This window comes from Mercenaria mercenaria, chromosome 6 (genome assembly GCF_021730395.1).
Source record: "Mercenaria mercenaria strain notata chromosome 6, MADL_Memer_1, whole genome shotgun sequence".
NCBI lineage: Eukaryota > Metazoa > Mollusca > Bivalvia > Venerida > Veneridae > Mercenaria > Mercenaria mercenaria.
Window position 1 is genome coordinate 46,046,229 of NC_069366.1, and position 16,277 is coordinate 46,062,505.

General features: G+C 36.1%; 1 protein-coding gene across 3 annotated transcripts in view; it reads right to left on the reverse strand.

The window, feature by feature from the left end:
* LOC123549026 (probable ATP-dependent RNA helicase DDX27) overlaps positions 1-16,277 on the reverse strand; it is a 92,524-nt gene that overhangs the window by 54,458 nt on the left and 21,789 nt on the right. For 2 of the 3 annotated variants that reach the window (XM_053545728.1, XM_053545725.1), the window contains exons 15-20: positions 14,599-14,693; positions 13,982-14,191; positions 12,622-12,701; positions 12,072-12,186; positions 7,545-7,653; positions 338-403 (exon numbers count right to left, since the gene is read on the reverse strand). In XM_053545728.1, coding sequence (XP_053401703.1) covers positions 338-403; positions 7,545-7,653; positions 12,072-12,186; positions 12,622-12,701; positions 13,982-14,191; positions 14,599-14,693 — 675 coding nt within the window. The remainder of the gene's footprint in view (positions 1-337; positions 404-7,544; positions 7,654-12,071; positions 12,187-12,621; positions 12,702-13,981; positions 14,192-14,598; positions 14,694-16,277) is intronic. The other variant, XM_053545729.1, reaches the window with a different exon arrangement.

Sequence of the window (16,277 nt, forward strand, 5' to 3'; positions counted from 1 at the left end):
CAAACTAGGGAGTGGTGATTTATATAAAATGTCCAGTAATAACATTTCATAATATATACATTATAAATACACATCTACTATATTTTTAATGCTTTTGCCTGTTGAAAGAGTAAGTAAGTTTCACTAAGTTAATTGAAGAATATCATTCTTAGAGTCATGCGTACAGATTTTTATCATTTTCTCAAAATCTTGAAACTTCTTTCATTAAGCACTTGCCTATGTAAAACATAATACATTTCATTTCAATGTGTGAGTATATGGAAATGTCAGAATTGTTCACTCCATCTGTAAATGAGTAACTTTTAATATCTGGAGAGAAACAACAACAACAGGATACCTTTTGCCTTTCTGTTTGTTTTTCTTGCCAGGCAATCCAAGCTCCTTCCTTTCTTTATATGATGGTCTGTAACATAAAATTATGTAGTGTTTCAATAACATCAGCTTAAGGACGGTTGCCGCAGTTTTGGGTAAAACAAGAGGGCCATGAAGGCCCTGTATCACTCACCTGACCTATTGACCTAAATATCATCAAGATTAACATTCTGACCAAGTTTCATTAAGATATGGTCATAAAGGTGGCCTTAAAAGTGTTAACTAGCTTTTCCTTTGATTTGACCCGGAGACCTAGTTTTTGAACTTGACATAAAGATCATCAAGATTAACATTCTGACTAAGTTTCATGAAGATACAGTCAAAAATATGGCCTCTAGACTGTTAACAAGCTTTTCCTTTGATTTGACCCGGTGACCTAGATTTTGACCCCGCATGACCCAGATTCGAATTTGACCTAAAGATCACAATGATTAACATTCTGACCAAGTTTCATGAAGATACAGTCATAAATGTGACCTCTACAGTGTAAACAAGCTTTTCCTTTGATTTGACCTAGTGATCTAGTTTTTTACCCAACCTGACCTAGATTTTAACATGAACTATAGATCATCAAGATTAACATTCTGACCAAGTTTCATTAAGATATGGTCATAAATGTGGCATCTAAAGTGTTCACTAGCTTTTCCTTTATTTGACCCGGTGACCTAGTTTTTGACCCCATATGACCCAGATTTGAACTTGACCTAAAGAACATCAAGATTAACATTCTGACTAAGTTTCATGAAGATACAGTCATAAATGTGGCCTCTACAGTGTTAACAAACTTTTCCTTTGATTTGACCTGGTGACCTAGTTTTTGACCCTACATGACTCAGATTCAAACTGGACCTTGAGATCATCAAGATTAACATTCTGACCAGGTTTCATGAAGATACAGTCATAAATGTGGTCTCTACAGTGTTAACAAGCTTTTCCTTTGATTTGACCTGATGACCTAGTTTTTTACCCAGATGACCCAATATCAAACTCGTCCAAGATTTTATTGAGGGTAACATTCTGACCAAGTTTCATTAAGATTGGGCCAAAATTGTGACCTCTAGAGTGTTAACAAGCTTTTCCTTTGATTTGACCTGGTGACCTAGTTTTTGACCTCAGATGACCCAATATCAAACTCATCCAAGATTTTATTGAGGGTAACATTCTGACCAAGTTTCATTAAGATTGGGCCAAAATTGTGACCTCTAGAGTGTTAACAAGCGTTTCCTTTGATTTGACCTGGTGACCTAGTTTTTGACCCCAGATGACCCAATATCGAACTCGTCCAAGATTTTATTGAGAGTAACATTCTGACCAAGTTTCATTAAGATTGGGCTAAAATTGTGACCTCTAGAGTGTTAACAGTCAAATTGATGACGACGGACACAGGGCGATCACAAAAGCTCACTATTCGAATCATTGTTACAGAAGCAGGAATATTAATATAATGCCAAAATATCAATAGAGTTTTAACCAAAACTTTAACCAGAAGTTTTCTAAGTCCAAAAGGGGGCGTAATATTCACAAAATACATGTCAGAGCTATGGGACTTGATGCAATCAACTAGTTTTATAACCACTAAGACACATATGAAGTTTCAATTTATAATATCTACATTTGTTTTGCAGATGGTAACTTGCATGCAAAACTTTAACCAGAATTTTAATTTTCTAAGTCCAAAAGGGGGCATAATTTGCCCAAAATATATGTCAGAGTTATGGGACTTGACCAAGTGCAGTTGGTAATTGATCTAGAAAAAGAAAAAATAATTTTCAAGCTATGTGCTTTTAAATGATAGCCATATGTACTTGCAAGCAAAACTTTAACCAGGATTTTCTAAGTCCAAAAGGGGGCATAATTTGGCCAAATTGCATATCAGAGTTATGGGACTTGTTGCTATCACCTAGTTTCATAGCCCCGAAGACACATGTGAAGTTTTAATTCAATATCTGCATCAGTTTTGGAAATAGAAACTTACATGTAAAACTTTAACCAGGATTTTCTTAGTCCAAAATGGGGCATTATTTGGCAAAAATACATGTCACTGTTATTGGACTTGATACTATCAACTAGTTTTATAACCCCGAAGACACGTGAAGTTTCATTTCAATATCTGCATTGGTTTTGAGGATAGTAACTTGCATGCAAAATTTTTACCAGAATTTTCTAAGTTCAAAAGGGGGCATAATTTGCCCAAAATACATGTCAGAGTTATGGGACTTGACCCAGTGAGGTTGGTAATTGACCTAGAAAAAGAAAAAATAAGTTTCAAAGCTATGTGCTTTTAAATGATAGCCATATGTACTTGCAGGCAAAACTTTAACCAGGATTTTCTAAGTCCAAAAGGGGGCATAATTTGGCCAAATTGCATGTCAGAGTTATGGGACCTGATGCTATCACCTAATTTCATAACCCCGAAGACACAAGTCATGTGAAGTTTCAATTCAATATCTGCATTAGTTTTGGAGATGTAAACTTGCATGTAAAACTTTAACAAGTTTAAGCCCAAAAAGGGGCATAATTTGGCCAAATACATTTCAGAGTTATGGGACTTGACCCAATGAGGTTGGTAATTGACCTAGAAAAAGAAAAAAAAAGTTTCAAAGCTATATGCCTTTAAACAATAGCCATATGTACTTGCATGCAAAACTTTAAGCAAGGTGTGACGCCGACGCCAGGGTGAGTAGAATAGCTAGACTATTCTTTGAATAGTCAAGCTAAAAATTCCGAATAATAGGATCTGTTCATACTTTGTATATGAACACAGTCAGTGTCATGTTAGAAACAGAATTATGAAAAAACAAGAGGGCCATGATGGCCCTATATCGCCCACCTGAGTACATTGCTCTTAATGATAAGATCAAGTTTTGACATAGATCACATAGGCATACACATTAAATATCATCAGGATAAATATTTTCTTGTAACAGTCCCTTTTGACCTATGGGTCACGTACTAGTCAGGGCCAATCTCCATGCCAAGTTTGAGGGTCCTAGGCTCAAATGCTGCATTTTTGTACTAGCATGACTATTCCTTACCCTGGAAGACTTAAATATCTCATTAGATGCTGCTGAGATATATTCATTTACATAAAATAAAGGGAGGTAATTTGTCACAAATTCAGTCAGAAGTTATCTTCTTTGATTGTCCGAGTCCATTTGATGGCATAAATGACGTTTCAAATCAGTATCTTCATTGGTTACTGAGATACACCCATTTTAATTTGAAACAAAGGGAGGTAATTTGACATAAAATCAGTCCATAGTTATCTACCCTGATTGTCATGATGAAATTTCAAATGAGTTCTATAAATACTTGCCGAGATAAATCAATTTTTATTAAAATCAGGGGAGGTAATCATGCATTGGTATATGCATGTAGAAGATACAGAGTACAAGCCCTTACAACAATATATTAGAAAAGTATTCATATCGATAAACGTTCAATCAAGAGTTATCTAACATGACTATTTCTTACCATGGAATACATAAATAACGTTTCAAACCAATCTCATTAGAAGCTGCTAACTTAAAGGTATTATCATTTACATACAAAATAAAGGGAGGTAATTTGTCATAAATTCAGTCAATATGTATCTTCACTGATTGTCCAAGTCCATCTGATGGCATAAATGAAATTTTAGATCAGTATCTTCATTAGTTACGGAGATATACCCATTTTAATTTGAAATAAAGGGAGGTAATTTGACATAAAATCAGTCCACAGTTATCTTCCCTGATTGTCTCAGTTCAACTAATGACAATAATGAAATTTCAAATGAGTCCTACAAGTACTTACTGATATAAATCCATTTTGATTAAAGTCAGGGGAGGTAATCAGAGATAAAATAACTCCGGAACCTATGATTGGATCTGACAGATTCGTCATGGAATCCAAGATTTATTGCTGTTGAAGATATTTTGCAAGTTTGTTTCAAATCAAACCATAAATGAAGTCTCTATATGGCTGCAAAAGCCAATATAGCAAATTTTGGACCTTTAAGGGGCCATAACTCTGGAACCCATGATGGGATCTGGCCAGTTTTCGAAAGGAACCGAGATATTATGCTAATACAAGTTGTGTGCAAGTTTAATTAAAATCGATTGCAAAATGTGGTCTCTATCGTGTTCACAAGCCAAAATAGCAAATTTTGGCCCTATAAGTGGCCAAAACTCTGGAACCCATGATGGGATCTGGCCAGTTTTCGAAAGGAACCGAGATATTATGCCAATACAACTTGTGTGCAACTTTGATTAAAGTTGATTGCAAAATGTGGTCTCTATCGTGTTCACAAGCCAAAAATGGTAAATTTTGGCCCTTTAAGGGGCCATTACTCTGGAACCCATGATGGGATCTGGCCATTTTTCGAAAGGAACCGAGATATTATCCCAATACAAGTTGTGTGCAAGTTTGATTAAAACTGATTGCAAACTGTGATCTCTATTGTGTTCACAAGAAATTGTGGACGGACGGACGACGGACAAAGGGCGATCACAAAAGCTCACCTTGTCACTACGTGACAGGTGAGCTAAAAATCGAAGCAAATTTGAAGAAAAATCCATTTTTAAGGGCAGATAACTCCTAAACAAACACGGTGACCTATGATTGTTTTTGCATCTTTTCTGTTTCTAACTTAAAACTGTGTTCATATACAAAGTTTGAACAAATTCTATTAATGGGAAATTTTTGCCCCATCTCTCATACAAGAAACTGCAGCAAGTGTCTTTAAAACATACAAAAACTAAAACTCATGATGTTCTGCCCTTGTTGGTAAGGAGTCCGTCACTGGATCATATTTTTTCTGGTAGTGAATCACCTATACTGGCATTTTCTATGGATATGTTTTTTTAAGGCTTCAAGATTTCTTCAACATAGCCAAAAAATAACTTCTACAAAACCGGTAACAAGAAGTAAAGAAATTGGATGACATGATGTTTCATATATTTTTATCATCACATGAACACTCCAGCTTTAAGGCATTCATACAGTCTTTTGAAATCCTAGTGTAGCTATCATACCATTACATGCATTCCTTATGACTTGAGGTAAATTTGCATATGAGTTTAAAGGATTGACAACTACAATCAAACCTGTATTTAGCAGCCAGCCTAAGCAGCAACACAATATGGCTGCTCAAGACAGGTGGCTGTTAAAGACAAGATGAAACAAGAGTGCCAGAATGTCACAATATACGCCCGTCACAGCAAATTTCTTTACTCTAGCACCTGTATTTGCAAATGGAATTTTAATTTTGTGGTTGTTTAGTAATCATTGTAAGTCATTTGTTTTTCTAAGTCCACAAAAAAAACTCCTTACCAGGTAGAGATACATTAAAATACACCTAAAATTTGAAAGCAACATCTATGTTGTACCACAGAAAAGTGGTCTTGTTTTTTCCCTAAGGTCAATTATAAAAAAGTTACAATATAAGTTATTTATAGTAAAAACTAAGGGAAGATAATCTTTAAAAAAAAAAAAAAAAAAAAAAAAAAAAAAAAAAAAAAAATCCAAATTTTTTTTTTAAGTCCACACAAAAATCTTTACCAGGTAGAGATTGGTCAAAATACACCTCATAATTGGATGTAGCATGCATGTTGTACTACAGAAAAGTGGTCTCGATTTTTCCCTAGGACTAGGGACCTGGTTTTTGCGCATGACACTCCGTCTCATGATGGTGAACAACTGTGCCAAGTTTCATCAAAATCCCTTCAAGCATGTAGAAGATATGCTCCGGACAAAGTCTGTGGATGCCGCCCGCCCGCCCGCCAGGGGCGTTCCCATAATACGTCCCGTTTTTCAAACGGGCGTATAATAAGAACAACAAGGCAGTCTGAAAGACAGCTAAATCCCCCGCCACTGCTATGGATAGTGAAAGGGTAAAACCTTTGATTTTAGCTGTGACCTTGAACTGACACGGCTGACTCATGAATTCTGCACAACGTCTTGATGAGGTGATCATTTGACCAAAGTTTCATGAAAATCCTTCAAGGGGTTTAGGAGATACAGAGCTGAAACCTTTGACCTTCAGTTGTGACCTTGACCTTGAGTTGACATGGCTGACTCATGAGTTCTTGATGAGGTGATCATTTGACCAAAGTTTGATGAAAATCCTTCAAGGGGTTAAGGAGATACAGAGTGGACATCAAATGGAAGGCTCAAACCTTCGACCCTTAGTTGTGACCTTGACCTTGAGCTGGCATGGTTGACTCATAATTTTTGCACATCGTCTTGATGAGGTAATCATTTGACCCAGGTTTTATAAAATTCCTTCAAGGGGTTTAGGAGATATAGAGTGGACACGAAATGGAAGGCTCAAACCTTTGACCTTCAGTTGTGACCTTGACCTTGAGCTGACACGGCTGACTCATAAGTTCTGCACATCGCCTTGATGAGGTGATCGTTTGACCCAAGTTTGATGAAAATCCTTCAAGGGGTTCAGGAGATATAGAGCGGACACAAAATGGAAGGTTCAAACCTTTGACCCCAAGTTGTGACCTTGACCTTGAGCCGGCGTGACTGACTCATGGGTTCTGCACATCGTCTTGATGAGGTGATCATTTGACCCAAGTTTTATAAAATTCCTTCAAGGGGTTTAAGAGATATAGAGCGGACACAAAATGGAAGGCTCAAACCTTTGACCTTGAGTTGTGACCTTGACCTTGAGCCGGCATGGCTGACTCATGGGTTCTGCACATCATCTTGATGAGGTGATCATTTGACCCAAGTTTTATAAAATTCCTTCAAGGGGTTTAGGAGATATAGAGCGGACACAAAATGGCAGGCTCAAACCTTTGACCTTGAGTTGTGACCTTGACCTTGAAACGACAAGGCTGACTCATGGGTTCTGCACATCGTCTTGATGAGGTGATCATTTGACCCAAGTTTCATGAAAATCCTTCAAGGGGTTTAGGAGATATGGACCGGACACGAATTTGTTACGGACGGAAGGACAGACGCAGACCATTCCTATAATCCCTCCGCCAAGGCGGGGGATTAAAAAGTCAAATTGGGAAGTTTGCTGACTGGCAGCTTAAGGCAAGTGTTTGCTAAATACAGGTGGTTGCTAAGACAGGTTTAACTGTATGGCACTTCTTAACTACAGAAAAATATAATATACTACTTGCAAATAAAAATGCCAGAAACTTATTGAATGTGGGATCAATTTTTATACTTACCCTGCTCTATACTGTCTAACTGCACTTTTGCCTGTATTTGTAAGTTCCTTATCAAAAGCAGACTTAAGTTTTGGCTTCTTTTGCTTCTTTTTCTTTGAGGGACCTGCACCTGAAAATACAAATAGTAAATATCAGTTTTCACCTATTGTTCGTAACAGTTTTTTTTCGTGTTCTGTGGTTTTATATAGCAATATCCATTTATACACAATACATCTGTTTAAAGTCTCCGAGGGTGGTAGCAGGATCTTCTTGAATTTTAAAAACGTCTTGAAGAATGCGAATTTTATGGCCAAAAAGTACATTTCCCATTGTAAAAAAAAATTGCGCAAAACTCATAATTTCTAAAAAACAAGAGGGCCATGAAGGCCCTGTATCGCTCACCTGACCTATTGACCTAAAGATCATCAAGATAGTTTCAGTAAGATATGGTCATAAATGTGGCCTCTGAAGTGTTAACTAACTTTCCCTTTGATTTGACCTGGTGACCTAGTTTTTGACCTCATATGACCCAGATTCGAATTTGACATAAAGATCATCAAGATTAACATTCTGACTAAGTTTCATGAAGATACAGTCATAAATGTGGCCTCCACAGTGTTAACAAGCTTTTCCTTTGATTTGACCCGGTGACCTAGTTTTTGACCCCACATGACCCAGATTTGAACTTGACCTATAGATCATCAAGATCAACAGTCTGACCAAGTTTCATTAAGATACGGTCATAAATGTGGCCTCTAGAGTGTTAACTAGCTTTTTCTTTGATTTGACCTGGTGACCTAGTTTTTGATCCCACATGACCCAGATTCAAACTGAACTTTATGAACATCATGAGTAACATTCTGACCAAGTTTCATGAAGATACAGTCATAAATGTGGCCTCTACAGTGTTAACAAGCTTTTCCTTTGATTTGACCTGGTGACCTAGTTTTTGACCCCACATGACCCAGATTCAAACTTGACCTAAAGATCATCAAGATTAACATTTTGACTAAGTTTCATGAAGATACATCATAAATGTGGCCTCTAGAGTGTTAACAAGCCTTCCCTTTAATTTGACCCGGTGACCTAGTTTTTGACCCCACCTGACCCAGATTTAAACATGACCTATAGATCATCTAGATTAACATTCTGACCAAGTTTCATTAAGATATGGTCATAAATGTGGCCTCTAGACTGTTAACTAGCTTTTCCTTTGATTTGATCTGGTGACCTAGTTTTTGACCCAACATGACCCAGATTCAAACTGGACTTTGAGATCATCATGAGTAACATTCTGACCAAGTTTCATGAAGATACATTATAAATGTGGCCTCTACAGTGTTAACAAGCTTTTCCTTTGATTTGACCTGGTGACCTAGTTTTTGACCCCAGATGACCCAATATCAAAATCATCCAAGATTTTATTAAGCATAACATTCTGACAAAGTTTCATTAAGATTGGGCCAAAATTGTGACCTCTAGAGTGTTAACAAGTTTTTCCTTTGATTTGACCTGGTGACCTAGTTTTTAATCCCAGATGACCCAATTGAACTTGTCCAAGATTTTATTAAGGGTAACATTCTGACCAAGTTTCATTAAGATTGGGCAAAAATTGTGACCTCTAGAGTGTTAACAAGCTTTTCCTTTGATTTGACCTGGTGACCTAGTTTTTGACCCCAGATGACCCAATATCGAACTCATCCAAGATTTTATTGAGGGTAACATTCTGACCAAGTTTCACTAAGATTGGGCCAAAATTGTGACCTCTAGAGTGTTAACAAGCTTTTCCTTTGATTTGACCTGGTGACCTAGTTTTTGACCCCAGATGACCCAATATCGAACTCGTCCAAGATTTTTATGAGGGTAACATCCTGACCAAGTTTCATTATGATTAGGCCAAAATTGTGACCTCTAGATTGTTAACAGTCAAATTGTTGACGACGGATGATGGACGGACGGACGGACGGACGACAGACACAGGGCGATCACAAAAGCTCACCTTGAGCACTTCGTGCTCAGGTGAGCTAAAAATGTTTACAAATGTTACATAATTTTTGCATGGTAATGCTGTTTTTATGCTAAGATATCCCAAGTTTTAAAACAACCTATTCACAAATACGAGTATGCCCATAGGCAGAATGTCGAGCCTGCCAGCTGTCAAGTGTGACCTTGACCTTAGTCAAGGGACCAGGTTCTTGCACATGACACTCCGTCTCATAATGGTGAACATTCATGCCAAGTTACATCAAAATCCCACCATGCATGAAGAAGAAATGCTCCGGACAAACTTCAATTTGACCTTTGACCTCCAACTGTGACCTTGACCTTGCAGATAGGAACATGGGGTTTGCGCACGACACTCCTTCTCATTGAGGTAAACATTCATGCCAAATATAAACAAGATTTAGAGATAGTACCTAAGTTTTTCAAATCATAGGTTTGGAGTTAAAAAGCTTTGAAATGAAGAGAAATGTCCATATATTTCTCAAAAACAGAAATATAGACAATATTTTAACCAGAAGTGCGGAGTTATGAGCATTTAATATTTTCATGATAACGAAAATTTTGTGATCAAGGAAATGTAACTCTTCTTGAACATGGAGAGCATAAACATCAAAGGGACATAATATAGTCAATATTTTCTAATTGGGTGCATTTGATTTAACATTCAACTTTGATCTGGATTGCTAAATACTGATCCATGATACTGTGTGCTAAAAATTTAGAACATCTGGAACAGTCTATTAACAGCAAAACTATGCTTTAGCAGAATCTAAATAGTTAAGCTCTAACTGGGACTCGAACCCAGGACCTCTCACCCCTAAGGCAGACACTCTACCACTTCCCTATAACAGCAGTAGCTAATAGCTATGCAGTTTAATTGCTGGATTACATTGCGTGAACTGGAACAATAATCGGTGAACTCCGGATTATCGGCGTATTCGCTTTGTTACCTAACGGCAATTTTTGTGTAAAGAAAAATATAATCTAATGCTGCCAACGTCATAATTGGTCAAATCTGCCCAAATTTCTCTGACGTGTTGTTCAGAGTATGAACTTACTAACTGGCAGTACCAGTGAAATATTACTTACACTGAATCTTTTATATTTGCCCTTTTTGCAGCTGCCGAACGGCAAAGACGATGAGATTTGTCCAAATATAAGTAATTATTTTACCAGTTTTGAGAGGATTTCAACTGATGGGAAATTACAGTTACAAACTAAATACCTTTCTGCAACACATGGAGTCATTAGCATTCACTGTCAATCAGTATTATGACTGAGATCGACTGTCATTCATTCATTTCAAAGTTTCATAGACAGAGTCCGTTGTTTACATTTTTATCGTAACCGGTGCACTTGTAAAAATCACTTTAGTTTGAAAAATCAAAGTATGCGAAGAGCTATGGTACGGTCTCTACAAGATTGGTCAATGCATGTCAAGTTATGGTCCAGACAAAATCAAACGTACCAACGCACAAACATACACCGACCCGCCAAAAGTGAAGACTAAGTCGAGCTCACCGCAAGCAGGCTTGACAAGTCAAATTTTGGTGTAAAAATGACTGATACGTACAACTGAAAATACCCCTTTCAAAATGATTTTCTGGACAAATTTCAAAACTAACAAGACATTGTAACAAGGGGTCTGAGGTCTTGCATGCAACACATAATTTTGTTATGATGACTATTTGTGTCTTGTAAGACAAGAAAAATATTCTAAAATCTTTGATCTCTAAATGTGACCTTGATCTTTGAGATAGGGGTTAGGGTCCTGGGCACTGCATGTTGTCTCTATCTGGGGTACATTTGTACCAAATTATACCGAAATTCCTTGCTGACTGGCAGAGTTATAGACCAGACACAGAACAGACTCTGTTAACCTTTTACCTCAAAATGTGACCTTGGAGGTAGGAACATGGGTCTTGCATGTGACACATTGTCTCATTACTGGGAACATTAATGCCAAATACATGTAACTTTAAAGCTCTTGATGATAAGTAGAGACATGGACCAAACACGAAACAGACCCTGTTAACCTTTGACCTCCAAGTGTGACCTTGACCTTGAGGCTAGGGGTCTGAGTCTTGCACATCGTCTCATTATGAGAAAATTATGTGCCAAATAATTTCAAATTCCATGCTGGATGGCAGATTTATGGACCAAATACGAAGTGTGACAAACTGAAGGACCCAGCCAATTTCTATATCCCCCTGTTTTATCTTTGAAAGACTGGGACAATCAGGGTATTTAGAAAATTTATAAAGGTCCCATTACCATGTTTGGAATTCTTTAAAATGATTTCTAATATGCTTGTCTCTGTTATAACACTTTTACGCTAGAATGACATCATGTTAACGTGCGGTGACGTCAAAGTTTTTGTTGCGACCAAGAAAGAGCGCTTCAATATTTTATCTACTGTTTTAGACTAAGGGCATATTAGAATGGAAATAATTTATAGCAAAAGCGTGTTTTAACACTATATATAAACTTTATATGATATGTTAATAGTGCAACAGAAATAATATTTCATAATTTGTACTCTACCTTTCTGGTCATCATCATCAAATCCTCTCATACGTTTCTGTCTTAAAGACTTTTTGGCAAATTTTGCAGCATATAACTGAGCTTTCTGTATTTCAAAGTTGGACCGATCTTCAGCCTGGAACATAGTTACATGGTCATGACTTATTTTTATGACAACCATAATCATAAGATGTAAACCTGTGCCAAAAGACTCGATTGTGAAAACAGACCGGACGGTTCTAAACACTACTAGTTTCATTTCCAAATGTGTTTAAACTTACAATGGTAGTGTGTGGTAAACATTATATTTTTTCCAACATTATTATCAAAATGTTTATTCAGCCTAATCTGAAGCATTTAGGACTATTAATTAGAGCACTGAACAAGTTCAAAATCTAATTCATAACTTTTTAATTGCTTCTTAACTCGACTTTGCATAAATTATATTCATTCATTTTTCTGTTTTAGTCCAGCCTATATGTGTCCACACGGATGTTTTTTTTTATAAGTATTCTACTGCACCAACAAATTCTGAAAGCATTTGCACTATGAAAACAAGCTGTTCACTTACTGTTTTATTTTGTACCATATCTTTTTTCTTCTTCTTCTGTTTGCCAGACGTCAAGTCATATTCTCCTAACCTTAATGCAGCTGTATAAATAAGACATAAATATAAAATGTATTCTTTATCATAATCTTTGAAAGCATCACAAAGAATCTGAAATTCTCGAAAATTAAATAATGTCAAGAGGTTGAGATTACATGCTTGCAAGTAGGATTTCTTTCCTTTTTTTAGCTCGACTATTTCAAGAATAAGTAGAACTATTGGATTAACCCATTTGTCGGCATCAGCATCAGCGTCCCGATTTGGTTAATAAGTTTTTGTATGTAAGCTAGTATCTCAGTAACAAAAAGTGAGAATGGATTTAAACTTCATACACTTAAAAGGCACAGGTTCCATAATTCTGTTTTGCTTCTTACAAATTATACCCCTTTTTCGACTTTTTTTGGTTAAGTTTTCCTATGTAAATTGGTATCTCAGTACCCACTAATGGGAATGGATTGAAATTTAACACACTTGTCCACTGCGATGAGCTGACATGCATTGTACAGGTTTCATAACTCTGTCTTGCATTTCTACAAAATTATGCCACTTTTCAACTTTTATATTAGTTAAATTGACAAGGCTGTTTAATAGTTGAGTGTTGCTGTCCTGTGGCAGCTCTTCCTTAAATAAGCTTTTGAAGTATCACAATTCAGAACAAATTGCAAGTTGTTTGCACAATTAAGTTGAGCATGTTGGAAAATTTACTTGTAAAACTAAAATCAAAAGTTTTAAACATACAGATTTATTTGTAGAGATGAACTTAAAACAGTTCAATTTATTTGACAGTTTCAGAACAAGCTTACATTGTGATATACTACATACATATGCACATGAAATGATATCCCAACCTCTCTTATATCATAATTTTGTACCATGCAAATTTTGTATGGCTATATTCATATCTCAATGAATTAAAAATGTTGAAAGTATTCTATCTACTGACATAGAGCATAATAATTAAACATGAAGGCAAGAATAAACAGAGAAATCACCACGGCTATTTCATAGCCAAAACTCTGCCAACTAGGCACAGTCATATATTCATCTGATTCTGTATAGGAATCATTTGACAGTCTGCTTTTTTGTAATAAAAAGGAAATAAAATTAACCTTTAACCTGCTAAATTTTTCAAATGGACTGGTCTACCATTCAAACTGGGCAATTCCATTTATTATTCGAAGGGGTGTTCCATGAAAATTTACTGACTGAATAGCAAACACTGCAGACCATAAACAGCCTGCACGGATATGATTTTTGTCTGCCTTGGTCGCAAAGGCTGAATCACTTGCTACCAGCAGGCTAAGGGTTAAGTAAGCATTCCTACTTTTTTCAGCCATTCGTTCTTTGTGTGTCTGGAACCATACACGTTTCTGGTCAGAATTCATTTCGTCTTTGCTCTCTTCAAGAATTCTCTTTGCTTTATTCATCTGGTTTTCTGTTGCTCGCAATTCTCGTTCCTCTTTCTCTTGCAGTTCAATCTCTTCTATATCTTTCTCCGTGGAGCTGATCTTGTCCCGGTACTTTGATATAACATCTAAACAATGATACACAACATTTATCTCTTGAGAGATTTTAGCCTGTTTTCAATTGAACATGACAGTAATTCAGCCATACTTTACAGCTGTCAAGATTTTTTTCGACAGCTTACCTAAACTAATAATTGTCTTGCAAGACAGAGTAATTTCACAATAAAAGCAGAGATAACTCTGAGGTATTGATTTCACGCCATTTGTCAACAGCATTTTAGCTGTATAAATTGGTGACAATTTAACCTAACCATTACTCTAGTTCCAAAACAGTTTATCAAGTTACAGTTTGCTCTACTTTGCTATCCAATCAGAGGGCTGTTGCTATAAATTCCATAAAATTGATATTTGACCAATAACTAATACATTAAAGTATTTATAAAACATTCTTAACATTTTTCAGCCAGCATTTTACCTTGAGGTACGATTCTGGTCTTCAATGGGGTTCTGGCTTTTTTTACAATTTCCTTCAAAACTTTTCTTTCCTGCTCCCCAACAAGAGAAATTGATCTGAAATAACAAGTGATATTCATTAAAGAAATTTGACCTCTGCTGAAGTATTCTTATGACACTTTACATGTTTCATGCAAACTTGTCATGCTGCTATTTCAGTTCAATGGTAAAATCATTTAATTTTGTTGGCATATTTTATGGTTTTTACTAAAATAATGTGTACAAGAATTTTATATTAGGAGGATGAAATACCTGGTATGGAATTTAATATCATGGACTGATGCAAGTGCATAATATCCATGAAAAGTTAGTCCCTCTCAGATATTGATGATTTCACAGTACTAGGCTATGCTAGATAACAAAGTAAGGGAGGGTCCAGTACTAACAGGTTTTGCTTATACATAGCCAATCTGGCAGGACAAAGCGACTATGCCTGGTAATCATTACTTAGTTTAAAACTGCTATCAAATCACAGGACATATAAGTTACCTGTGTTGGACAGTTGTATCTAATCTTATTTGAAGAACACAGATTATATTGTTAACTGAAACTATAATTTGTAGAAAAGATAACATATTTTAGTATCTAATCAAGTTATGTTTGTAGTGTGCTTTAACCACTGCAAGTTGATAAGCAAACTGTTATCTCATTTTATTGAACGTATAACAGATAGACATTCAGGATATGTTTCAAAGTCGAAACCAAAAATTTGGATATCAGATTTTTCTATAAGCGAAGTGACTGCTGCAATCCAACTAAGAGGTAAGCCTTTTCTTTCTGACATGACTAATCCAGGAAATGCAATAGGAAGATTCCATACAGACAGACATTCTGACAAAGATTTATGATGATCAAGTAGTGGCTTCTAGAGTATTAACGGCTTTCTATGTTCGACCAAGAAAGCTAAATTCTGACCAAGTAACCCAGTTTTGACCTTGACTTAGACTTCTTAGAGACAAATATTCTAACAAAGAAGTATGATGATTACGTAGAAAATATGGTATCTACTATCTAGAGTGTTAACAAGGCTTTTCTATGATCTGACCTAGTAACAATGAAAATTTCTTATATTTGGGTGAACAGAAGGTGTGTGTGCATTTATTTTGGGTTGGAAGGGCATTGATACAGGAGTAGTACCGGTATATGGTAATACAATAAACACAACATTGTATAGTCAGACAATACATAACGCAGTAAAAGGTAGTATACGCAAATATTGTTAATACGAACAAGAGCTGTCCGTAAGACAGCGCGCTCCACTATTCGGGGATTTGACAGTAAAATGAATATATGTCTCAATAAGAGACCTCTACTTTAAAAGGAAGATACACCAAGGGGCATAATTCTGTCAAGAACACAAATTAGAGTTATTGGGATTGTTACCACACATGCAGATGATGATGGTAAAGATATATTTTGAGTTTCAAGTCATTATCTTATATAGTACCAAAGTTATGTCCAGAAAACGAAGTTTGTTAAAAAATTTAAGTATGAAAGGGGCATAATTTGGTCAAAAATACAAATCAGAGTTATGGGGATTGTGACTACACAAGCAGATGATGATGATAAAGATACATTTTAAGATTCAAGTCTTATATTGCATTAAAGTTATATCCAGAAAGCGAAATACAAAAGGGGCAT